Source organism: Cyrtonyx montezumae, unplaced genomic scaffold (assembly GCF_038088225.1).
Source record: "Cyrtonyx montezumae isolate F1298 unplaced genomic scaffold, pur_monq_1.0 scaffold_8, whole genome shotgun sequence".
NCBI lineage: Eukaryota > Metazoa > Chordata > Aves > Galliformes > Odontophoridae > Cyrtonyx > Cyrtonyx montezumae.
The window spans coordinates 78,961,456-78,987,528 of record NW_027072089.1 but is presented as its reverse complement, the minus strand read 5'-3'; the positions used below and the strand labels follow the sequence as shown (position 1 = coordinate 78,987,528).

The window sequence follows — 26,073 nt, the reverse complement described above, 5'->3', positions numbered from 1 at the left end:
GCTTTACCTTTTGTTTCAATTTAAACTGAACCTTCTGTAGCTTTGTTGAATATTTTTTCAAGTTTTCACTGATCTGTGAATAATTAGCTCACAGAAAGACCGGGCTGCAGTAATCAAAAAGCAGTGTTTATGAAAAAACAGTTGAAGTGATGAAGAATCAAAGGACTGTCATAGAAAGGAGGCACTGAGTTTTTCATTTGAAATTATTTATCCCAAAGTTAAACAGAATTTTTGTTCATCCAAATATTTAACTAATTACAGATGTGAAAACCTAGGAGAGACTGGTATCTGTTCCATACCCATGTACTGAGCATACAAAATACAGACACTCTGTCCACCAAGCACTCTTCCTCCATTTGAGTACCCTCACTTTTTTCTCATCCAAATGCATCTTTAGGTTAGGTTTATCTTCCCTTCCCTGTAATGCAATGTTATTCTTTCTTAAGAATGTATTATTCTTTCTTAACTAATACAAGCTTGGTTTTAGACAAAAAAAAAACACAGGCTTGGGGAAATCAAACTGAAATATGACTTATTCAAAACCAGCAGGCAGGCAACTACTCAAAAGCCAACACAATTCCATTTTGCCCTTATCCAAAAAGATTTTTTCATAGATATGGGATTTTTCAATAAAAAGACCACTGGAATGCTCAACAGATAAACGTTCTGCATGTTGCCAATCAACACTAAGCTGCCTTAAAAGACACCTTTGTGTCCTCCTTCATTTACGCCTTTTCAGGCTTGCACAGAAAAAGTTTATGACATAGAGAAATTCCCTGCCTTCTGTAACCAGTGATTCTGTAAAGCCCAGGTGACAGCCTCCTTTTGTAGAGGCCAGCCATGTCACCAAGCAGGCAGCTCATTAACTCACCAGCATTAATCTACTCCTCAAAAAACTAATGGCTATGCCACAGCATCCCCCAACTCTTCAATACATGATACCTAAGCAGACAGCACCATGCAGAAATCAGATGGTATCTTTCAAAATTGTGTGTTTTAGAAGCTCTGCAAAAGAACATTTGTGAACACAACAGAAGACGAGATACAAGTAAGTTTAAGCATACTTTATTAACTTGAAGCAATTGCCACTTCCCAACATGCTGCACACAGTTACAATCTGACACATTCTGCAGATGACTGCTTTATCTCCAGTAGTTGCACAGACTGGTCTGCCTCCTGTGTACGGGTCAATACATGCATAAAGGTTCTTCAGAGGTTTATTGCCACTTACCCTATGTATGGAGATAAAGCATTATTAAAAATATCCTACAGGAATCATTATATTCAATCAAAGGCTCTTCAACAGTTTTTTTTTTTTTTTTTAATTAAAGCAGTATACATAATAGTAATAAAAAGCCAATCTAACTGCATATTTGTTTCAGTGCCAAAAAAAAAAAAAAAAAAAAAAGGCAATTAATCTCCTAAGGAGTTTGAGGTTTGAGTTAAATGAATACAAAAGGCTGATATCTTGTTTAGCTTGCCAAGCATTCATAAACATGTTGAACATGTGGAGTTGCTTTGTCACCAGCAAGGAGAAGCAATAAGTCAGACTCAATTACACTTTATGTAGGACCTCAGGTGAAGATTAAAACTGTATTTTCATATAAGGGAGGAAAAGATAAATCATCCTCTTAGATCACCTGAAAAGTAGTTCAGCAAGAAAACCCTGTTCTGAAACTGCTGTGTTTGTACCAAGCTGCAGCCCCTCAAATTCAGGGGACTGTTGTGGCTGTCAGCAGCTTCTCTGTTATCCTCAGAGGCCGCAAGAACAGGTGTTGCCTAAAACTGGAAATGTTCCTTAAATGTGTTCAGCAGATTTTCAATATTAGAGGCTTTGGGAATCAGAATTAAAAATTTTCTGTTGCTGCCAATACAAAAAGCTGAAGCTGAGACTGAGTGGAGGACTGAGATCCACTCGTTTTGAATAATGCCTGTCAGCTCATCTCTGCATCAAAAGTAAAGTTCAACAGAGCTAGCAAACCTGCTGAAGTTAAAGAAAAAAGCTCATCATCTGCTTAAATATTTACTAGTTAAATGTGTTTATTTTAATCAAATACAGTGGCAGACTTTTCTAAATGTCGGGTCTTGTAACGATCATTTTATGAAAAGTGCATTAAACAGTAATGCTTCTTTGCCTACATTTAATCACAATGAAAATCTTAAACCAGAAACAAAACAAGTATATCAGCATAAAAAATGTAATAAGTACGTTTCAGGAATCATCTATGCTGTAGCAGTGTTAATCAATTCTAAACTGGGATGCTGGAAACCAAAAGATTAAGACAGAAATATACAAAGAGTATTTTTCATATCTTTTATGGGACAGAAACCTTTGTTCATGTCTTCTGGTAGCCATCATCTTCTTTTGAGCTGCACCTACAACACAAAGAACAAGTGAACGAGCAACTTTACGCTTCTCCAGAACAGCTTAAAACAGTTCTGTAGGTATTAAGGTGCATGTTTCCTACTGCTTTGTTTCTGTATCACCAACTCATTCGTTCTATATTCCTATTTTAAGAATAAAGTACAAAGTAACAGAAAGAATAAGCTTTTACTTCCTGTGTAAAACTGCCCTCAGAAGCACAGCCTACATTGTGAAAGTGCAAGTTACTTTCTGCAATTAACTAGCAAACGACTGCTACTTCATTAAACGTGAAAGCTGAATTTACCTCTGCTACGAATAAGATAGCGTAACAGGTGGAAATAAGGATGGATTATTTCTTATAAGGAATTTTACAACAGAGGAGAGACAGGTTGAAGGTTCCAAAGAGGCTTACAAAACAACCCATCTCCTGCCTGTTTTTGTACTTAGGTCATTACATCTCCCCGGTGGGGCATTCCCCACCAGCAGAAGGACTGCTTTGCCTCATTTTTCCATTGCTGCATGCACTCTGCAGAGTGCAGGACTGTTGTCTTTTATGTACCTAGACGGATACAAAAGCCCTTCTTAGTTCAAATAAGTGTTATAAAATACGTGAAACCAGTGTGTTTATCACAGGTTTTCAGAATATAACCATCAAAAGTGTAAAGAGGAACCTCTTAACAAAGAGTTCTTTAAAACAGCAGTAAGGATATGAAAAGTCTGATTCTGTTTCCCTCATGTTGTATAACCATCTCAAATGTTTCAAGCCGTTTTTAACTTGTTGCTAAATGTTTATCTACACATGCTGTCAGAAATAACCTTGTTAGGAAGGTGAAGTTGGTGTCTCAGCAAATCAGACCCCATGGAGTAGGCGTTGAGTGGCCTGTGACTCGCTTTCCTTTTTCTCTTTCAGCACCATCAAAAGGAAAAGTGAGAAAAACAGCACAAACATTAGTTAACGCCTGAATTTCATCTCACGTCCTACAGGAATAATTTCATTACAACGAAAGCAGACAGTATCTGTAGGGCTTTTTTTGCTTTCTTTTTGTTTAAGCAGTGATAATTATACATCTAATTAATATCGCCTATAGCTCTTCCAAAGATCATAACTTTTAATATTCCTTTTAATTAAATGATTAATAGAAAAGGCAGGGGTGGTTCTTTAGAAATTACCTGATTTACCATCACTGAAGACAGATTCTTTTAAAAATGGCTACAAATGCCTTGTTCACAAAAGACTTTATTATCTAATGATGCATACTGAAAACATACAGAAATCTGCATGGTCCACTTTACATGCAGCAGAACAATCTTCACTTTACAATAAGTAAGTGTCAACTGTTTTATGCAAGAGACAACACTTTAAAGTCACATTTTTTTTTTAAAGAAAAGCTTCATTTACAAAAGAAATAAAAGGTAAAGAAGCAATTACCGCTTTTAAAAAGCAGCTGCTTTGTTCAAGAGTGGAAGGTTTATGCCTGTATTGAAAGACAACATGATCACAAATAATGAAAACAATGAAAACAAATGAAACACTTTTAGCATAAAGCAGTACACTTTCAAAATGACATACAAATAGTTAAAAAGTTTCATTATGTTGTCTACCTATCCTTTAGATATAAGTTCTTTCAAATGAGATCCCAACGTATGTAATTACTAAATGAAAACTCTTCCGTAAGTATTGGCTCTATGTCATAGTGAACTGTATTTAACAAAATGTATACAAAGTCTATAGCAAGTTGATTAAAAAAATTAAAGTAATAAGAAACAGTACACTGAAGGCGCTCTATCCATCAAGTGCGCACTCTCAAAATTGTAAATGTGATGAACAGAACGGAAGTTGTAACTATGCCACAGTTGCAATGCCAGAAAATAAAAACAAGATCATTTATCAAACATGCAGGGACTTCTGCCACAACGCTACTGTCTCTCATTTGTCAGTTGTTCCAGTAAAATAACAGCTTAAACACCGGTGATGTTGATGGGTTAGCTTACCTTCAGTGTACTGAAAGTTGTACACAACCTGCTTTAAAAGAGGAGACCATCCCTGCGGGCAGGCTCAAGAAGGAACAGACCCCCTTCGGCACTGACTACACCAAGGGCATGCTGCTGTGGCCTGCACACACACACCTAGGAAAATGTGAATATAAACAGCATTTATGCTGGCCATTTTTTAAAGACAAAAAATGAAGCCAAGTCTGCTAAAAACAAATCAACCACCCAGTATTACTGCTCTTTTTTTTTTAAACAGATGCTTTTTTCTTTTTATAATATATACGAACTGCAACCATATACATTAGCATTGTACTTCTGTGCAGTCTTGGCAATTAAAACAGTTCTACAGTGAAAATTTTCACATAAGACACAAAACAGAATTACTCTAACATTTCTAAAAGAAATATCAGCCTTGATGTTAATTCAAATGTATCTTTTCTTCCTCAACTTTGCAGGGCAAATATTTATGTTTATATACATTAATAACTGCTGTGAAATTTCTTCAGTCTTTGTATCTTAATTACTCAAACCCTTTGAACTTCTTCATCTGGTTTAAATTTTTTCCTGGATGAAGGCATGCTGCAGAGCCTGGTTGATGCTAATCCGTTTAGCTGGATCTAACATTAGAATCTGGTCCAACAAGTCCTTCAGCTGGTGTACTTTTTTACGCTGGTCTTCAGGGAGTCGCTGGCACCCAATCAAGTCTGCTAACAGGTCCTTAGTTGGATTAATGGTGCTCATTACAGTAACTTTCTCCTACAAACACAAAAACGGCAACCTTGTACAACAGTGGCAACACACAAAACCGCTGTAATTCCTACACCACTCAATTTTTTTGCAAGCTTTTCTTATCTCTCATCAGCAGTGCTCATCATCTCATGGCCTCATAAATACTCATGGCAGGCAAAGGAAAATAGCAGAAAAAAAGCTACTGGGGCAGGCTAGACTGAATCTTTTGCCAGCAGCTATCTGTTTCTGCTGTTCCAGTCCGTGCCAACTGCCTCTTGTACTAGGCACCACTGAAAAGACTGGCTTCATTTTCACTGCACCCTCTATTCAGGTATTTATATGTATTGATAAAATTCCTCTGCTCCTACCTTCCTGTTTTCCAGGCTTAACAGTTGCTGTTCTCTCAGCCTTTCCTCACAGGAGAGGTGCTTTAGTCCTCTGATTATCTTGGCTCTATGCAGAGCTCTTTCTAGTATGTACAAGACCCTCTTGTACAGAGGAGCCCAGAACCGGACACAGTACTTCAGGTGTAGCCTCACAATGCTGAATAGAACAGAAGGATTAGGTGATCCTTCTTGACCTGCTGGCAAAATTTTGTCTAATGCAGCCAAGAATACCACTAACCTTCTTCGTGGCAAGGGCACGCTGCTGACTCATATTCACCTTGGTGCCCACCAAGACACCAGGTCCCTTCGTGCAGAGCTGCTTTCTGGCTGGGTGGCCCTCACTGGTGCCCAGGGCTGGTCCTCCCCTAGTACATGACTTCATACTGCCCTCGCTGAACTTCATGCGATCATAGCTAGCCCACCTCTCCAACCTACTGAGGTCCCTCTGGATGGCTGCGTGGCCCTCTGCTCAATTGGCCAACCCCACCACTTGTGTCATTGTGAATTCAACTCAAGGTGTAATCTACTCCACCATCCAGTTTATAACTATGCAACTTGCATACGCCTCTACAAATTTGCATTCTGATAGTTTACGAACTTTTGTTTGCAGTTCAAATGTTAAGGTAGGTTTGAACGACCAGTACAGTAGGCACATTAAGGACTTACCCTTTCTGTCACTTTATCTACTTCTATATACATAAAGTTGAGATTTTGATCAAAGTGCTGATCTTTGAACACACCTTTTCGAATCATCTGGAAAATTAGGGAAAGACAAGAATTTTAGGCAAGTTCTTTATGTTAACAAATTCCACAATTAGCATCAACACCTGCTAACTGGTAAAACACAAATAACTTACTATTTCTGAATTATATATCAAATAACTATGCTGAATAAAAAAATAGCATTCAAACCAGTTGAAGAAGGACCTACCACCTTCCGTTGACTTACACATTTTTTTTTCAGGTCAGTGCCTTGGAAGGTTTCTGCTTTCATTTTATACTTAGTCTACAAAAAAGAAGCTGTATACTTTCACTTCACATAATTTTAGATTAATATAAATTATATGTTAAAAGGATATCTGACATTTACTTGCTGTTAAGAGATGATGTGTGTGATAAGACAGAATTTCAGGGAGAAAGTAGAAAGCACGTTTTACTGTTCACAACAGAAGTTCCAGATATTAAGTAAAAATCATAACTGATTTTTCTTACCTTGTTTGGCATCTTTCCTTTGAGATCCATGGCTAGTTTCAACATATGGTTATTGGTTTTGCCAGGAAAGAGTATTTTTCCTGTATAAAGCTCATATAATGTGCAGCCTACAGACCACATATCTATACCATAGTCATAGATTTTTCCTATAACTGAAACAGAGCAATTTCAAGTTAATTTCATAAAGGCAGCTTTAAGGATAACACCACAATACCAGACAAATTAAAAAAAGTCATCCTCAAGAATAAGAAAGTATGACAAATGAAAGAGTTTTCACTTTTACAGTATCCCAGTTACCAAAAGAGTGGTTTTTACCTAACACCCAAACCAATCACCACAGCTTAAGTTAGACAAAAATGAAGTCAAAAGAATACCTCTAAATTAAAACAAACCTCTAACCAATCAGAATGACTTCTCCATGTTCTCACTGAGCTGACCACCAACACATATGAAAAATGATAAAACAGGCTTTCAAAGTCATATTTTCAGAGTGGAGTTTTGCTGAGACCAAACAAAAAGTAATCTCAAGTCTTAATTTTCATTTGTTACTACTGATTCAACCTGCTTGAGCATACTCAGTCCAAATGTACTTACTGATTTCAGGAGCTCGGTAAAATCTACTAACTAGATACGGTGTGATGTCATTATCTGCAACATGTGAAGCTGATCCAAAATCACAAAGCTTTAATATTGTTTTAGACTCATTCACCTGAAAATTAAACATTAACGCATGTTAACACTGTCTGTGTACAAAACTGGCAATAGCACTGTAAGACTTAACAAGACATTTAAATCAGAGGTAAGAAAAACATTCAGCCTTTAAGTTAATTTCTTCCCATGCTTTAGTCTGCCTTCTCTGTTTACTAAGAAAGTTGTCAAACCTTCTTAAACTGAAAGTGATATTTAATATCTACAGATCCTAAGAAATACAGAAGTCAGCTTCACATACTTATTCCCTTGCTGATTTTACTAGGTTTTTTTTCAATATAATTCCTTTATTTCTGCATCAACAGTGTGTATTTTAGAAGTAAGGGGGGAAAAAAAATCTCAGCATAACTTAGACTTCCACCTCTAGTATCCAGAGCACCACTCATAAACCAGAATATTATTCACGTCTCATGCTTAGCTAGTAAAGTTTACAACAGTGATGGTGAGAAATGATCATTTTAAATAAAATAAAAATCTAAGTGTGCCCATGGCTGACCACCAAGGAAACCAAAGTCAAAGCATTTGATTCCTCTGATATAGCTCTTAAAAAAAGCAAGAAAGCAAGAACATTTTTCAGCTACTGATGACAAAAGACCCAAGACTTTTCCTAATAAAGGATATTGTCTTTGGAAGATCTACTTTCTAAAATGGTACAAGTGGATGCAGGTTAGTTTCAGAAAGCTTATAACAAATGAAATATTTTATTGAAATGCTGTATTATATTTATTTACTTATTTATACCATTATAGCTTTTATTTTTTTCCAAAACATGGAACTTTTAACATTTTTAGGTAAACTCTGACTTCACTTCACATACTCGTTTTTTTGTTATAGGCCGTCCATGCAAAATAATTTTCAACTAGTTATTACTTACCAAAATATTATCTGGTTTAATATCTGCATGTAGGATATTGCATCTTTTAAGAAGTTTCAAAGCCAGGAATAACTGCTGGCTGTAGGAACGCACAGCCTTAATATGGAGACCAACATCTTTCCCATACTTTTTCAACACCTCACGTAAATTCATACTATTGTAAGAAAGAAAGAGAAGATAAAAGTACTCAGTAAGGGTAAATATAGCTGCCTTCTGAACTGTAGGACAAATATGAAGAAGTTAGTTAACTCTAGAAATTCTGGGGAAAAAGTTACATTCAACTTCAGGTATGTACCTCGCTATGATTACAGCAATGAAACAATCAGATCTACACTATACCATCTAATTGCTTACTATACTGGACTTATCACTTCAGAACACATTTTTAATCCAGATTAATTGGAGAGAATTGATTGCACCTGAACAGCATTTTCTCAACAACTGTGCAGGCATTGTGCTCAGTTTCACGGGAAGTGATTAAAAAAGAAAACATGCAAAAGATGGGAGTTGATGAGGCAATGATTCCATGACTTGAACAGCAGATAAAAGGCCAAGACGAAGCCACAACAAAATCATAACTGGATATAAACAATGTACAAATGTGTTAGAGACAGCACAAAAAGAAGTTATTTGTCATGGGGCTTATTACTGACTATATGTTAGTCACTTCAAAAAAACTGGCATTGCTTCAGCAAATGATTTATCATCAACTCAAATATCTATGACAAAATTAAAATATACAGTGCAAACTCAGGATACAAGCAATTGATACAAACAACACATAAGCAGGAATAGGAATTAAGGCAATCAGTGCATCCAGTTCTATGATAAAAAGATTACTTAGTTGTACTTTACTCATCACACAGAACCCCAACCATCTGTCACCTTACCTCAGTGGTTCGAACACCAGACAGAGATGCTGTTTGTGGTAGAAATGCCTGAACAATCTTAGACAATGAAACTTGTCATCGGGATCTGCATCATTGAGCTTCTTCAAAAATTCCAGTTCTTTTAGGCCAGTTTTTTGCCTGCAAACAAAGAAATACAATTAGAAAACAAAACAAGTGAGATTCTAGAACCTCGTTTAAACCTTGAGTTTTAGTTGTCAGTTTTAATAGTGCTACATAATGTAGCACCACTTGAGAAAGCCTCAATAGTGGTTTACTGTTGGTGTCTACCCACTGGTTACGTGTAGGTCTTTGATCACCTGTGATTTTGTAACTACTTATTCCTCTCTCCTGTTTGTTTGTTCTTAAATTACTTAACCACTTACACAAAAGTTTTAAACTAAACTGACTATAGTCAAATACATACCCAAACCAAATTATCTTAACACACCAAACTAAAGACTTTTTTATTTTTTATTACCTTTTTTTTTCCCCCTAAATATTTCTAAATATTTTTTTCCCCTAACTATTTTCTTTCCCCTAAAAATTTCCAGGCACTATTCATATAGCTCAAAATAACTCAGTTAAAAACTCACACAAACCAAAATAACTTTTATGACTTCCAGTGTAAAATGGATGGAAAAGAGTTCTCTATAAGTTGGAATGGATGAGGACATAATACATGACTGTAGCTATATGGCAGTAGATGCTGAAAATGAGTACTAGAGATTCTCAATCCTCAGGTAACAACACAGTTTTAATACATTGCCCTAGTTAAGGGTCATTCAGTCTAAAAGACACTCGGTGATATTCTTCCCAATAGGCAGAGTATCATCACTTTCTCATGTCTTCTACACACGTGTACATATGGAGAGCATGCAAAAATAATTAACTTAAATGCCTTTTTCTAAGTTAGATGACTGACTGATATCCAACCTACAGCTTCCCAGATTGATTTGGTCCATCAAACCAGAATTTTACAGTCCTCAATTCCCATCTATAGTCTTAGGGCTGGGTAGACAACGTAATCAATGTTAAGCTTGTTTCTGGCCACCACTGTTCCCTGCAGTTTTGCAAATGAGAAAGTGCCTGATGAAAATGCAAGTACCCTTCTCCTGTGATAGCTGTAAAAGTGCATAGTCCTCAAATACATAGTCCTCAAGCGCTTCCAATTATAAGGCTCATATTAGCAGAAAAGGCGGGAACCACAGCTGTAATCTGTTACTTCACTTGAAACAAAGGAAGATTCAAATCACATCATGAAAAACTTCCGACAGTCTCGCACACATCATTATAGTATTACTAAACAAAAGCATTACTTACATAAGTTCATTGTTCCTGATGATTTTAACCGCTACTTCTTGGTTTGCTCTTGCCATATCCCTGGCTCGTACTACATTACTGAAGACTCCCTGCCCAGTGTAACCATAGACATTGTAACGTTTATCTAGAACTTCACCTATGTTAACACCTGAAGAATAAAATCAAGCAATTCAAGAGTTAAGAGTGGCACGCACAATGAAACATAAATGAAAAATAAATCGTTCTAAATAATTCACTAACATGGGATAAACAGTATAATCACTTAGTTTCATAGCATACTAGATTCTGAATCCACCAATCTTCGTGGAAATTACGGGGAACAAACAACAATTCTAAGTCTGGACTCTTCCCTTTCTTGAGGCTAAAACCTGCATGCTCATTTTGTCCATTACAGGTATATTTATTTTGGCCCTTACACCTGCATATGACCTTTAACACTGACTAGTGAAGTGAAATATGCTCATTCACTCACTGTCTCCATTCTGAATCCTAGATAACAACTACCACAAATGTCACCTATACTTTCTTGGATGCTAGATTTCTTGGTTTCAGATCCTGGCAAGCACTCCTTCATTCCTTCCTTCCTTTGCCAGGGTGACATCATGGCTCTAACTATGGACAGGCTTTAGTTTTACCCTAACTGAAATTTTATATGTAGGAGCAACTTGATGCTGCACAAGTGTGCAAGAGCAGAAAACTGCTCTGGGCATGCCTTACTCAGTGTGGCACTCCCAGCAGAATATTCACATTAGAGCGTTTCAGTACTTTTACATGAGGCTCTTTCTTTTCCACTTAGCATCCTCCTTCTCACTGTAGTTACAAGCCAATAAATGACACTTACGATAATACCCTTCTGCATCAGTCCAGTTATCCCTGAGATTGGGGTTTTCTTTGAAGTCTTTTCCAAACCCAGCAGCCCTTAGACGAGCACTCTGAAACATAAAGAGCAAATGTAACAGCTTTGCTTGTGTGCTCTAGTTGTACATTTTCTTTAATGTTTACTTAAAAAAAAAATTCTTTCTGTTCATTCAGTGCCTTAGTACTGTTATACTAAGAATCACAAAAGTATTACAGCCACTGTTGACACTGCTTAACTGATTTGACAATGTATTACCACAAACTCAAATTCACGAGGAGTAAAAATATCTTCAATTGAACAACAATTTTTGTAGAGCAGAAACCGATTACTTAAAAACCATTTAAATCCCTACTTGTTATTCTGAAGTTTTTAAAAGCACCTAAACCCCCACTGTTCCTCAAGTGTCTATCTTTTTTACTTTGGTGTGTGCATGCATGTGTCTGTTTTATTACAGTGACACCTTCTGTAAACAATCTCCTGTGAAAACTAATAAGATTTCATCTGCCATAAAACAAGATTAACCGGAGAATTTCCATGTTAAGAAGGAATTTGTTGCCTTGACTTTATTTCTCAGTGACTGCGTATCAGCAGCAGCAAATATTTAAGGGACTGCCAAGATTTGCAAGCTGCTTCAGCACGTTTTAAGAAAAGCTGCTTAAATAGTGCAAGAAGCAGAAATGGGAAATGCATCTCTTCATCCAAAGAGAAGCCTCCACATTACTACAGCACATGAGAAAATTAAAATACATTACACAAACTTTTTAATTAACCTCACTTGAACCTCTGAAGAAAGTATACATCTCTGATGAAAGAACAGCAGAACACAGCAACATTCACACAGAAGGTTAATACATGAAGAAGTGTGTGCCATCACAGCTCTCAGCTGAGCAGCAGGCAAAATATCTCATTTTTTGTTTACCAAAATCACACTTAACTGCAGGTTTCCTTTCACTGAAACATTAAGAACTACTCTGTCTGCTTCAACTGGTCAAAATATTAAAAACAGATTATCAACTCAGTTGCTTTGCTTTCACAAATCAATGTTCCCACAAACCTCAAGTGACAGCAACCCTTCAATGAAAAACAAGCAAAAAAAGAATCATACTTTTCATCTCCCAGAATTACCTACATCAAAGTACGCAGCAAACATGTCATCTGATTCTGTGAACATATCAGGAGCTAGCAGTTTCTTCTGAGCTGAACCTTGAAAGGAAATGCACATTACTCAAGATGAGGAAGATGGCAAGCAGAAAACTGTTAGCAATGTAATCTGTGACTTGATATTGGTACAGTACAATCTCAAAATCAATATGGTGGCAAACTAAAGTATTTGCAAGAAAAGTTAGAGCTCATCTACATTAAACCAATCTGAGTTCTGTATTTGTAAAGTTCTTCAAAGCCCTCAAAAAAAAAATATACCTCCTCAAAAAGTTAAGTATCACAGCCTTCAAGCAATTCATAGCAGGAAGAAAAGGTACATACTTTATACGATCCTTACAAACGACTGCATGAAAATATACCTTTATATGTATTAAAACATGCAGACATGATTTCAATATACAGGTGCAGGGTTTTCTGAAAATCACAAAGTATTTTACTAAAAACCAAAGTTGTAGAGCCCAGAAACTGTATCTTTGGGAAATGTTTTCTTCAGCTCCAACAAAAGGGATCTCATGTAGCCTACAGTGAAAGATGAAGCTGATTATTTTTTAAAGACAAACAACCTTAATGTGAAGAATATTATCCCTTTCTCACCTTTTAATCATCTTTAAAGTCCCAAAGACATTTTACTTGGTTGACAAGATAAAAACAAAGAAATGTAAATTAAGTATACATTAGTAAATGCAAATAAACTTCCAACTATTTCATAACACACAGTATGATAGTAGCATTTCTTCATGACCATGGTCACTCACAGGTACTGTTAAGGGTATTAAGTAAAGGAGAAAATTAAATGGTTAACTTCAGAATTCTCCAGTCTCCTTAGGTAACCACTTTCACACAAAATATCAATCTTCTAAAGGCATCAAAAAGTGTCATCCATCATACTGACACTGTTGTTTCAAAGGCAAAGACCCTTCTAGCAACTGCCTTGATTTTTCTTTGTAGTTTCAATTGCTTACATTTTAAATGGGCTACAGCGAGCTACCAATTAGTGCTTTAGTCACTACTGTGCCTTTATAGAAGGTTAAGTTAAATATTGCTTTGATAAAAAAAAAAACAGATGATCCTATTCCCTTCTGTTGTTATGGTCACCTCCAATCCAGACCCCCTACCAATACATTAAAGTTCCTGCAATTCATGAGTACTAGTGTTCTTAAAAAAAAAAAGTTCCTCTCCAACATGTTTAAAATGTCCATACAGTTAACAGTTCTATTTTAGTATCTTTTAGTGGACAAAATTAGAAAGCAGTACATATCTCTCACATATATAATACATATATTAGTATATAATATATACTGATACTATATAGGATATATATAATTAGTGTAATATATATATATTAGTGTGTTTATATATATATATATATATATGTGTGTGTGTGTGTGACAGAATAAAAGGACTCAGTTCCAACTTGTGCTACGCTAACAGAGAAAAAGTTCATAAGAGCATTCTTTCCACTTCCATCACAGTAGATGAATCTGAAAATGTAATCTGCACAAGGGAACATCAGGACAAACTACTCTGCACCAGTCCCAGAGATGTGCAGCTTTACTATTTCAAGAGGCATCCACTCAACGTATCCAAGGATTCACTACAACATAGCCAAGGATATATGTAGTAGTTGATATGAAATACAAGCTGTCCAACCATCTCCTGAAGGGTTGGTTAAACAACTAGTTTAAGTATGTCTGCATGGCAACTAGAGACACACCTCTGGCTGGCTGGAAGATTTAGGGTTATCCAGCCTCCAGAGTGAAAAAAACAAAACACCAAACAAACACAGACCATAGACTTTGTTTATGTTCCTTTTGCCACAGCAGGACCAAGCTGTGGAGAAAGAGGAGAAAAATTGCCATTCCTTCTGCAACAAGATGCACTGTCCACATGGACATGCTAGGAATGTCTCTCAAAAGCCCCAACATTCTAAACTTCAGATGTACATATATTCTTCAAACAGTTGCTCTGACAATAAATGAATGAATGAAGTCATGGTTTGCAACCCATTCCAAAATGAAGAAAAGAAATTAAACTTCTAAGAAAAAAAATATGCATAAGTGAAATGAAAAATTTTCATTTAAAAAGAAGTGATTCTTAATTATCAGGTTCAGGCATCATGATCTCCTCTTCAGTATCTGTAGCATGAACTGTATTAAGAGTTCCTAGAAATATGGGGGACACTTCATGTCATCCTCCTAACAAACAAGATTTTATTATTTTAATATTTGACATACTTTCAAATATCCTAATATTCAAGGAAATACTCCAAGCTCTGTCCAAAAAGTCTACTTACCTCCAAGTCTGAAGGCATATAAAAAGAACAAGGATTGCATCTCTTTTGCACTGTTCTGTTTAAGAGCTGAGCTTTCATACACTGCATTATACAGCGAGATTTCAGGTTCTTACCGTTGCTCTGTTCCACTGTCATGAGGTTGTGCTTGGCTTTTACTGATGCCTCAAAGGTGTCCACGTTTTCCCGTTCGTACTCTTTCACATCAGCAGCTACCCTTTCCAGGATATCATCCGGTGAATTTGAGCGACTACGTGTACTACTCTGAGGACTACTTGGCTCAGATGGCACAGATACATTACTGTCTTCTGTCTGGCCCTTGTATTTCTAAACAGAAACGTGACTATTAACTTCAGCATTACAGTTTATCACAGTTTAATTATTTTTATTCTCACTCTTAATGGCTTGTGCTGAACATTAAATCATTGCTTTCATTATCACCTGCATCTCTAATGGCAAAAGATTATTTGCATAATTGGATATCATAGATTCACAGAATGGTTTGGGTTGGAAGGGACCTTTAAGATCATCTAGTGCCAACCCCCTGCTCTAGGCAGGGACACCTCTCACTAGAGCAGGCTGCTCAAAGCCCCATCCAGCCCGTCAATGCTTCTGGAGAGGTGGCATTCACAACCTTGCATTGCAGGGCAGCCTGTTCCAGTGTCTCACCACCCTCACAGAAAAGAATTTCTTCCTGATACCTAGTCTAAATCTATCCTCTTTTCCAGTTCTAAAACCATTTATCCTCGCCCCATCACTACATGCCCTTATAAAAAGACTCCCCAGCTTTTCCACAGGCACCCTCAGGTACCAGAAGACCACTATAAGGTCTCCTCAGAGCCTTCTCCATGCTGAAGAGCCCCAGCTCTCTCAGCCTGTCCTCATAGGGGAAGTTCTCCAGCCCTCTGAACATCTTCATGGCCCTCCTCAGGACCCACTCCAGCAGCTCCATGTCTTTCCTGTGCTGGGGGCCCCAGAACTGGATGCAACCGGATGTAGCTTACGAAAATTCATTCTGCTACAACTCAGTAAGATTGAAAAGGTGTGTGACATTTCAGGCCTCTGTATTTCCTTCCTTGTGCCTAACATAATATTAGTACTGACAGATTAATTATGACAAAATTTTGGAAAACAAAAGAAAACCCTCCTTGTGCTTTACAATTACATCCCCTTGGCCTCAACTCACTTTCACTGGACTCAATCACGCATTACCCATCACTACTGCCACCTTCTTATGAGAAGCAAGATCTTCCTGGCAACAAATATGTACATCTGACTGAACACATTATCTAACTTCATGAAGGGGAAACCAATTCTGTGGTTCTATTAAGTTTTGGAAGGGTCAAAGCCAAGAGCTATTTGAAACAAACTAACCAGTTTGGTTCATTGATATCTAGCAATGTTCAACTGATATTACAATACCAACAGTGCAGCCCTGAGGAAAACCTATAGATGAGAATAAATGAGAATATTTTTAACATGTTCTCTGACAGTCATATGATGTGATGTTTGATTGTAACACAACAATGACTCACAGGAAAGTTGCTTCAGTCTTAGAAGCGATACTGCTGCAGTAGAAGTGTAAGCTTTGACCAAGACTAATCTTTACAATAATTTAATTGGGGAAAAAATAGCAACAGTGAACGTTATTCTAATAGGCCGATACCCTTCTCCTTTATCACACTTTGAACTAAAAGCATAACATTTGTTCCTGTAACCCATGTGACAATACAGCCATGTACCTGAACGATTGCTTGCCGCTGTAACCTTCGTTGTCTTATTTCTGCTTCTTCATCCTCTTCTTCCAAATCAAAATCTTCAAGACTGTAAAAATATTACTTTTTATATAACACCATAAACATAAAGAGTACATATTGAATCCTACTAAATGCCATTTTTTGGTGCAGAAAGCACACAAAGGAACATTGAACAAAAATCGTTACTGACTTAGAAGGCAAAGTGTATTAAATCCCATTGTATTAAATCCCAGATCTCATGTTTCCTTACTGAGAAAATGTATCTATTGACAGCTCATCGAGACCAAGCATTTCAATCCCAGCTACAGACTTCAGTGCATTCAGAACAATATCTTGTGCAGATTAGATATTTAGCAAATACAGAAATCAATTTGCTAGTAGCAATTAATCCTCTCAGTTTTTCAAGCAATACGCTAAGATACACACAGACTGAATTACTTTCAAAAGACATTCAGCAAGTTGAAATTAGAAACCAAACCACACGAGCCCTGCAAGGTCTGCCCACTAAAAAACCAGATCTTGACAATCCCAGTAGTAATTTGACAAGATTAGAAGTAATAAAGTAGGATTAAGGTTTTAGATGACAACTTTAAAACTACAGCCTAAAGTTTTAGTTGGTTCCCCATATCTCTGGAACTGCACTTTTAAGATAGTAGGTTAGGACTTAAGACGTACTTTTCATCAGATGAAGACTCCTGTTCAGCTTTCATGCCCTCAGAAAGACTACCCTTAAATTTGTCTTCTTTAACTTTACTTCTGCTCCTGCGTCTGTGGCCACCACGTGACCTGGACCTCCTTCGAAGGCGAGATCTGCTTCTTCGGCCTCTATCCCTGGTAACAGTAAGAGAGAATTCTTTTCATTTTGCTTTTTATTTTCTTGTTTTTAGAAGACAAGGATCTGTTCATAAAACAAAGATACACAGCAACTCCAAGTAATACAACAAAGGAATTTATGGAGGACAGAATTAATTCAACTATGCCAGCTTACACACACATGGACTGAAAAATGAATGAAAGAGTCTGGCCTTGCCACTTTGTCCCCCACACCTCAGATATTTATAAACAAACACAAAAAAAGCACGTGATGTCTTTACCTCCTCCGAGGGGACCTACTCCGCCTCCTTGGTGACCGGCTACGTCGAAGGGGTGACCGAGACCTCCTTCTAATGGGTGACCGAGACCTCCTTCGGGATGGAGACCATCTGCTGGGGGGGCTGATATCTTTTGATCTTTCACGTCTAGACAAAATATCATCTCTGGTTCGCGTTCTTAAAATGAAGAAAACCATAGTCAAATAAAGAGCAAGCTGAAAATAAAACCCGCAATTCCCTCTAAAAATCTCAGTTTTAAATATCTTCCTGCAGGTGAGGATCCACCAGATGGATTTCTGAGCACAGAAATGGGTATGTGTGCTGCAGAGCTGGCTGCCCTCCACGTACTTCTCTCCCCAGCCTGGGAAATACATGCCCACACTTTGGTCTAGCCCAGGACAACTCTGGAAGCAGAGCTAGTTAATTACTATGAAAAAGCTGAGAAGTTTTTCAAACAAAGCTTGCACTTATGTCTTATCTAAATAGCAGCTTGTTTTCATGTTTATCAGAAGCAGTACTCAATAAATAAAACCTGAAAACAAATTCTTGAATTTTTCTCAGAACCTTTACAATGTGGATGTTCAAATTTAGGACAAAACTATTCCATAATAACAACTTCCATGTTTCCCAATCTGGGCACTAGAAGTGGACAGCTTCAGCATTCCACACACTGCAGTACTGCAGCTGAAAACAACAATTCTCAATTAACACTTCTCAAATTAAAACAAAAACATCTGATACCATGTTCATTCTTGTCTATACAGATGCACAGTTATTTAAGAAAAAAAATCCTTAATGAACCAATCACATTAAAAAGCTTAATGATATTCCAAGACAGCAAGACTTCAGTGCAAAACAAGTTAAAAATATTTGACAACTGTTCTGATGAAGCTGCAATAGAAATTCTTGGAAAATATTTCCACTACTGTTCAAATAAAATGTTGCTACTTCATTTCTTTTAGTTTTATCTCTTCTAAATTGAACCAGGACAAGTTATTTCAGGTGCTGTATCTCATCAATGCACAGTCCCTTGGGTCTGAACGATCATCTCCACCCATTCTGTAATGACATTTATTTTAGTGACAGCTGTTAACAGCTTCAGTTACCCTAACTGCATATAACAAAAGCACGTGCAGAATTGGTGGATAACAGTAAACAGAAAGAAAAATTAAGTACATGCAGAAGCAGCGCTTGTTTCTGCAGGAATGATGGAGCAGACTGATCCCCATTCTGACTCTTAATTAATGTTATATTCTTGTGAGTGGTGTTACAAAAAAAATAAAAAGCCACACACTGACAGGCTTTCTAGTTTATAAAGTGGCTGTACAGTTAAAAACCAATCAAAAAAGCTGCAAAAAGAACCCCAATCAGTTTCCCTAGAGATCTAATGCATGTGATAGAAAGAAGAAGGTGACAACTCATAAGTAATATCATACAGTAATGTACTTCATTCAGAGAACTAAGAAGTATCTTGCACGAGTGGAACACTGGAAGCAAATATGAAAAATCAAATTCCTGGGAATTTGTGGTTCACACTGCCCACCAGAGCTCCTGAAGTTACCTGTCAGCCTGGGTAGTTACAGGCAGATAAAACCCCAACATGGGAACACTGGTTCAAGTTGTCCCACAAAGAAAGCCTGTTCACATCCAGTAGAAAATATTTCTCAGCAGTCCCTCACTCACCAGTGTAGCAAAAAAAACCAACGTATTTCTGAAGTCCGTCTTCTATGAACTCGATAGAAACATTCTAGACAGGGGCATCCCTTGAAATAGTGTTTAGACAACTAATTCAAACTGGCTGCAATGCAATAGCCTGCACTGAAATGCAATTTCACCAGAAATTAAAACTGAAAGATGCAATATGCTAAGTCAGATAGGTACTACATCAAGGAAACATCATGGAGTGCTCATTCACCAAGGGACTAGTCAGATAAATCGGTGGCATTTGCAATACTTTTGGTTAACATCACAGGGGCCATCCTCCAAAGTACCTGCAGTGTTGCCTGTCAACAGTATGTTGGCAAAGCAAGCTGGTAATTGTGCCTGTGACAGACACCCCATACTAGAAATGGGTGTTGCACGCAGAAAGACTTTCACATTTATTAGATGTTTATTTTCTGTGTTATACTTTAATGTTTCCAACATTTCAGTTCATACTTTTTTGTTCTTAATTCTCAGAATACAAAGTGAAATCCCATGAACTGAACTCCTTTGCCTGCTGAACTGCTTCACATTTAATGCAGCCGTGTCCAACCCTGCGGCCTGGCAATGCTCACACCACAGCTGCCCCCTGCCCTGCACCATCACGGCAGTGGCTCTGTCCCACTAAGCAGCCCGGCCCGGCCCTGGGCTCTCACCCATCCCTACAACAACCACAGTAATGCACAGTCAGAACTGCCTGGGCTAGAACCAGGGGAAGGTGCACTGTAGTGCTGCCTCTGCCACTCGTGCTCAGCACACACACTCACTAAACTCACATGTTTTAATGGGTTAACTTCTAAAAGCGTGTACAATTTTACTGCTTTCTCCTAAGGTGCTTGCTATCAGATTCAAAGATGCTACTGTCTGACAGTTTAAATCTCAAGGTAACTGCTTTTAGAGCCTGAATTGACTTTTAAAAAAAAGCTAATGGTACATTAAAAAAATTTCAATCCTTCCTCCCTTGTTTATGCGTATGCAAAATATGGTAATGATATACAAGTTTGGGTCCATCATCAAAACAGACCTCTAACACTACCATACCTCTAGCAAATCAAAGAGACAAAACATTCATAAGAAAAAAATGACTAAGAACAATATGTTGAAGTCTCAATTGCATCATTCACACACGTAACTGTATCATTCTTCAGTAGGTGTGTGGTGAGATGCCAACGCTGACATTTAGGAGAAGGAATAGGTTTCTCCCTTTGTAGGAAGTCCTGGAAACAACTTTACTATTAACTTAAGAACCAAAGCTGAAGCTAAAATCTGAATCCAATATGGTGACAAAAAGCAGAACCTGAGCTACAAAACTTGTTCCCAATACTGAAGAGAGCAACAAATAACTCAGCAAAGCTGACTTTGCATGTCTGACAGCTGGAGTTAGCATTTCTGAAAGATGACTACGTAGAAAGGAAACTCAGAATACGATACACAGCATGATTCTCTTCTTAACAGCTCTTTTCAGGATAAAAGAGAAACACCAAGCAAAGTAGAAGACAGTTCATCCCGTTACACATTTCTGCAGTGGTTCATGACATTTTGAAGTTACCTGGGAGACGAAAGACGCCTCCTTTCCGATTCTCTTCTTTTCCTTTCTGCAGATCTACTCCTCAGCCTTCTAGCTGGAGATCGGGTTCGAGAGGGGGATTTACTCTGCTTCGATCTGCGATCATTGAACAGAGGGGATCTGCTTCTTCTTGACTTTTCACGTGGCTTAGGAGACAAGCTTCTCCCTTTTGGGCTTCGGCCAGGTCTTCTGGGGGACCTGTTTTCCTTCCCTGAAGAAGCGTCTTTAGAAGGAGATTTAATTGGCTTTTTATCTTTGTCAGTCTCTGATCGCCTAGATTTTCTATCTTTGGACCGTGATCGTCTATCTTTGGATTTGCTTCTGAGTTCTGTTGGAGATTTGGACTTTCTGCCACGATCTCGACTTTTGCTTTCATTTATAACTGGAGACTTCCTACGATCCCTTGATTTACTCTTATCATCAGCCTTATTTCTGTCTTCTGGGGGGGATTTAGACTTTCTGTTTTTCTCCTGAGATCTTCTTTTAAGCATTGGAGATCTTGATTTCCTCGTCTGATCTTGAGACTTACTTCTTTTAACAGGGCTTTTGGATTTTCTCCTCTCTTTCGACTTGCTTCTAGTTGTTTTCTCTTTGATTCCATCAACGGCTACCTTGCTTTTCTTTTTGTCAGATCTGTGCCTAGTCCTTTCTTTTGATTCACTCTTATTTCCTTTTTTGGAACTAGCTTTATTTTCCACAGGTTCTAACTTCCCCTTAGTGTTTGACTTAGTTGCAGGTCTAGTTCCATTTCGCGCCTTCTCGTTAATTTCCCCCTCCTCTTCAGATCCCGACTCATAGCCTTGTAATATCAATCCCATACCGGACTGGACTTTGCCTTCCATTAATTCATTTTCAAGTTCAGCTTTCAACAATGCTCTTTGTTTCTCCAAGTCTTCCAGAGGAGCTAAAAAATCAATTTTAGTTCTTTTAGCTGGTCCATCTTCCTTGTCAGAGGTATCAGCTACCTCTTTCCGTTTATGTTTCTTATGTTTGTGTCTGTGTTTATGTTTTTTGTCCTTATCTTCTTCTGAAGAATGTTTATGTTTCTTGTGTTTACTTCGGTGTTTGTGTTTCTTTTTTTTGTGTCGGCTGTGCTTGTTCTGAGGTTGATCTGCTTCTGACACTTCCCCATTTTCTTCGTTTGTACTTTTCTCAGATGCATTAGCATCCTCAGCCCTGGAAAGGAAATAAAAACTACCGATCAGTACCAGCAATTCACGGCAACCCTTAAACTCAAGCTGGCTTGACAGCCTTTTCTATGATAGAAGCTAACTGGCATTGAATTATCTGCTTTTGGAGAACTGAAAACGTGCAAGCAATGGAATCAAGTCACAGCAGCGGGTACAGTCAGTCACAGACAGAGAGCTATGACTGCAGACAGGAATACTAGCTTAGGAAGATGGAGCAAATACACTAGCAAAACAAACCACGCAGGTGAAATCAATGCTGTCGGGTTTCAGTTCCACGGTTCCAGTATTTGGTAACAGTATACAACAGCGCTGTGCATTTACACATCCTGTTAGTCCACTATCTGCCTCATCCACTGCTCCACTCCTATCCCAAACCCCAGCTATATCCTTTAACAGTACTTTCAAAGGGCAGAGCACAGTTGTCCTCCAAAGATCAAAACTTATTTCAAGGGATGATTCTGACCCCCTAAGTAAACCATCCCACATGCTCTCAAGCATAGCAGGCTGGTTCTCTTCATTATCATTCCTATCTGTATGTCCACACACTTGTTAGACAATACACAACTGCTTTTACCCTGCACTTATATAGCAATACAGGGAACAGTACAAAAGAAAAGGATACATTAAGAACACCTAATCTCAGAAAAGCCTTCCAACAGAATACAGAAGCCTATAACTTCAAAAATTACATAATTCAGCCCGCACACTTTATGCACTCGCTTTTATTATTTTCCTTAGAAGCTGAAATTGCTTTATCAATAGACATTTACAGCTCTTAGCAAATATCTTCAGAGCATCAATTACCAGCTACAACATGGATATCTGCCTTTTAATTAAATCTGCTGCCAAATCACCTCCCAAGTACCAGCATTGCTTTTCTGCAAGCTCACCTCACCTGCACAACTCCCTAAGGATCTGGTATTTTACATACTGCTCTCTCCCAAGTCTCATTCACTGAAGGGAAGTTCTCTGGGTGTGATGGCCAGAGCGGTGGTGAAATGCACATGGAAATGAAAAGCGACCCTCAGAACTCCACTAAGTTCATTCCACAGAAGTCTCTGAAGAATACAACCAAACGATCCAATGGCATAATCAGATCACAATTATTCGTAGCCAATTAAAGGATGGCACCTCGCTATAAACTCAATTTATGTCTTCCTAATTAAGGATAGGATCTTCAAACAGTGTGGTTAATGATTATCTCCTAGACAAGTTAATGCAAAGTGAAATACTAGAAAACAATCCAGACATGTTGACAGTATACACTGAAGTAATTTACTGAGGCCGTTAACACTTTAATGCTCGGAAATATTCTCTTTCCAGGGGAGCAGACAATTTGAGTGAAAAATATGCATGTTTCTAACGGAAGTGCTTATGCTTCTTCCTTTATATCTCTACTGCTACTGCTGCTTACTCAATCAGAGCACATAGGAAGGGCATTTTTCTTAACTGCCCCCTCCTGTCACCCGACACCACCACAATGAATATGCAAAAGTAGGCAAACTGCCTCCAGAGGAGTTTGTTTAACATTACATTTGGCACAAAAGATGCACACACCCAAAAAAAGAGCAGATTTAAAACTTTCTCAACTTGGATTTGTAATCCAGAGTGATGAGTTAGCAAAAGGGCAGAGAAACGTGGCAAGGAGCACATTAAGGTGACCATGCATCTTTCAAGACTTCTTTAGCTGGCTTCGGGGAGCTGCGAGGGTTCTCTGTTAACACATTCATGTTTTTTCAATACGTTGTAAGAATATTAGATCAGACCCGTTCAAGCTGCTCCGGTGAAGCCCTCTTTGGCCAGCATGAAATCACAGAATGGTTTGGGCTGGAAAGGACCTTAAAGTCCAACCAGCCCCAATGCCTGGCTGTGAGCAGGGCTGCCCCCCCCACCAATCAGGCTGCCCAGAGAAACAGTTCAAGAGCTACTCCACGTGCAGGCACTGATTTATTTCACGTAGTGCCATGAGAACACGCTCAAACTTTTAACTGCTTCAGAGCTGTAATTACATGGAAGGGAAACCTTTTAAGAGGATTTCAGAAGATGAGGGCAAGAGGTATCTGCTTCCACAGGAGGAGTTGTGACATCCACATTACAGCCCCATTTGCCCTCGTTTCAAGGAAAAGGACTACGGGAAGTTTATGAAGATTTGCCAATCTCACGCTTCTCAACGTTCGGGCCTTCCGTTTCTAATTATTACTTTATTACTCTAACTTATGTCTCCCTACAGAGCACCAGACGCTGCTACCGGCGCGCTCACGTGCTCACACGCGGATCTGAAACGGCAGCGAACACATCTGCGGCTTACGGCTGAAAGACGACCACTTCCGCACGGGAGAAAAGGAGAGCACAGAACGCGCTGCACGAGGCTGAGACGGGCCGGAAGGAGGGGCCGCCGCCGACAAATCGCTTCTTGTTTCCAGCAGCGCCGGCACTCTTCGTACCGCGAGAGCCCGGTAAGGCGGGCCGGGCCCAGCGGGGCGGGAGGCGCACGCGGCCGGAGCACTCGCGCCGCTCCCTCTCCCCCCAGGGCCATCCGCCGAGCGGCCTCGCCCTCCTCCCCGCTCCCCGCAGCGGGCCGGGCCGCGAAAGGCTCCGGGAAAGCGCGCTCGCGTCTCTCTCAACAGTGCGGCCGCCCGCCGCCCTTCCCCCACCCCTTCCCTCGCTGCCCGGCCGCCCCGCTGCCCGCCGCCCGTCTCCACGCCGAGGCCGCTCGCCGCCGCCCCGCTCGCCCGTCTCTTACTCAGGCGCTCGCTGCTCGGGCTCCGCCGCGGCGGCCATTTTGAACTTCCAAACTCCTTCGCTGCCGCTGGGGAGACGCGAGGCCGCGGCGCACGCGCAGTCGAGCCGTCGGGAGGAATGGGGGGCGGCCGCCGGAAGAGAACCCCGCGCGAGGGGCGGGATGAGCACCGCCGGCACCGCCCTCTGCCCCGGAGCGGGCAGGTCGTGGTGCTGGTCTTCAGTTCACCGTGGTTAAGAGCCTGAATAGAGCTCTGACCGTTCTGCTGCTGGCTTGCCCGCCGGGTGTTGCCTGAAGATGAACGAATGTAATGATGTAAGATGCTGTGATGTGAGCCTGCGGAGTCAGAGCAGTCATTCGCCTGGCCCTCGCTTCTTGTGAAGTCATAAATATCTCGTTCAGAGAAGAAATAGTTCGGTTTCACCTTGAGGAGCCCCAGCCTACAGCGTCTGCTTCTCTTTCATGTTCTACGGGTTCAAGCAAAAGAGCAAAGGTGGAGAAACAGTCCGGGCTGTTACACCTTTAAGCCTGTGTTGTGTTTCCAGTGTTAGAGCTCGGAGTGTGGTTTGGACCCTAAAGCTAAATTGAAGGCTGAAAATGGCAAAAATCAGAAGAAAGCTGGGCGTAACGATAGGTGGTTAGCTCATCCTGTGAAAGGCAGCTGCACCTTAAAGCTGGGTTCTGAAAGAGCACAGCGTTCCTCTGATTATATATACAGTGTGGTACTGAAGTCTAAAGATGCTCAGAAAATCCAGGAAAAGTGCTGTGCTGTGCACTGAAGTTGTCACATGACTCAATGGGCCCTAATGGAAAATCTGTTAAGCTTACTGAAGCAGACACAAGTAACCTAGCAGTGCTTTCTCCATGAAAGTGTTTTCTGTCATCAAGTGTCTGGAAATGGCACAAGAATTCTTCCAGGGGAAACTTCATCTCTTCTGCTGCAAGAAATATTCATCACTGCTTGAAAACGAGCAGGTAAGAAATCTCCATTTATCTTGCCATTAACAGGATGCATCCAAACGTCTCCACTGTGATTTTTGCCAGCAAGTCAAATATATTTCTTACTGTACACTTACAACTGCCTCAGCTATATTCTTGTCATAGCACATAACTTTTCATGATCAGGGGTAATTAGAGACTTTCAGCGTGAAGTGCACATGTAAGAAGCTATAGTTTGTTTAAAAAGAAGAAATAAAAATTACTAATATGTTGTAAAACTTTGCTTTTTGGTGCTGTTCTTT

General features: G+C 39.3%; 1 protein-coding gene across 2 annotated transcripts; it reads right to left on the bottom strand.

Moving 5' to 3' along the window:
• Positions 1-3,794: 3,794 nt before the first annotated feature.
• On the bottom strand, positions 3,795-24,941 carry PRP4K (pre-mRNA processing factor kinase PRP4K). 2 transcript variants are annotated; one of them, XR_010623206.1, is made up of 16 exons: positions 24,836-24,941; positions 20,885-22,078; positions 17,638-17,811; positions 17,219-17,374; positions 16,529-16,610; positions 14,903-15,113; positions 12,465-12,538; positions 11,318-11,408; positions 10,477-10,624; positions 9,157-9,294; positions 8,267-8,420; positions 7,279-7,393; positions 6,685-6,836; positions 6,139-6,225; positions 4,358-5,113; positions 3,795-3,840 (listed from the first exon to the last, which is right to left on the bottom strand). XR_010623206.1 is itself a non-coding variant. In XM_065753318.1 (15 exons), exons 1-15 carry the CDS (start codon positions 24,871-24,873, stop codon positions 4,910-4,912), a joined length of 3,018 nt encoding a protein of 1,005 aa, XP_065609390.1. In that variant the 5' UTR covers positions 24,874-24,936; the 3' UTR covers positions 3,795-4,909. The 2 variants fall into 2 exon arrangements, 1 of the variants encoding a protein (XP_065609390.1); XM_065753318.1 differs by having other exon boundaries at positions 3,795-5,113; positions 24,836-24,936.
• Positions 24,942-26,073: the final 1,132 nt, after the last annotated feature.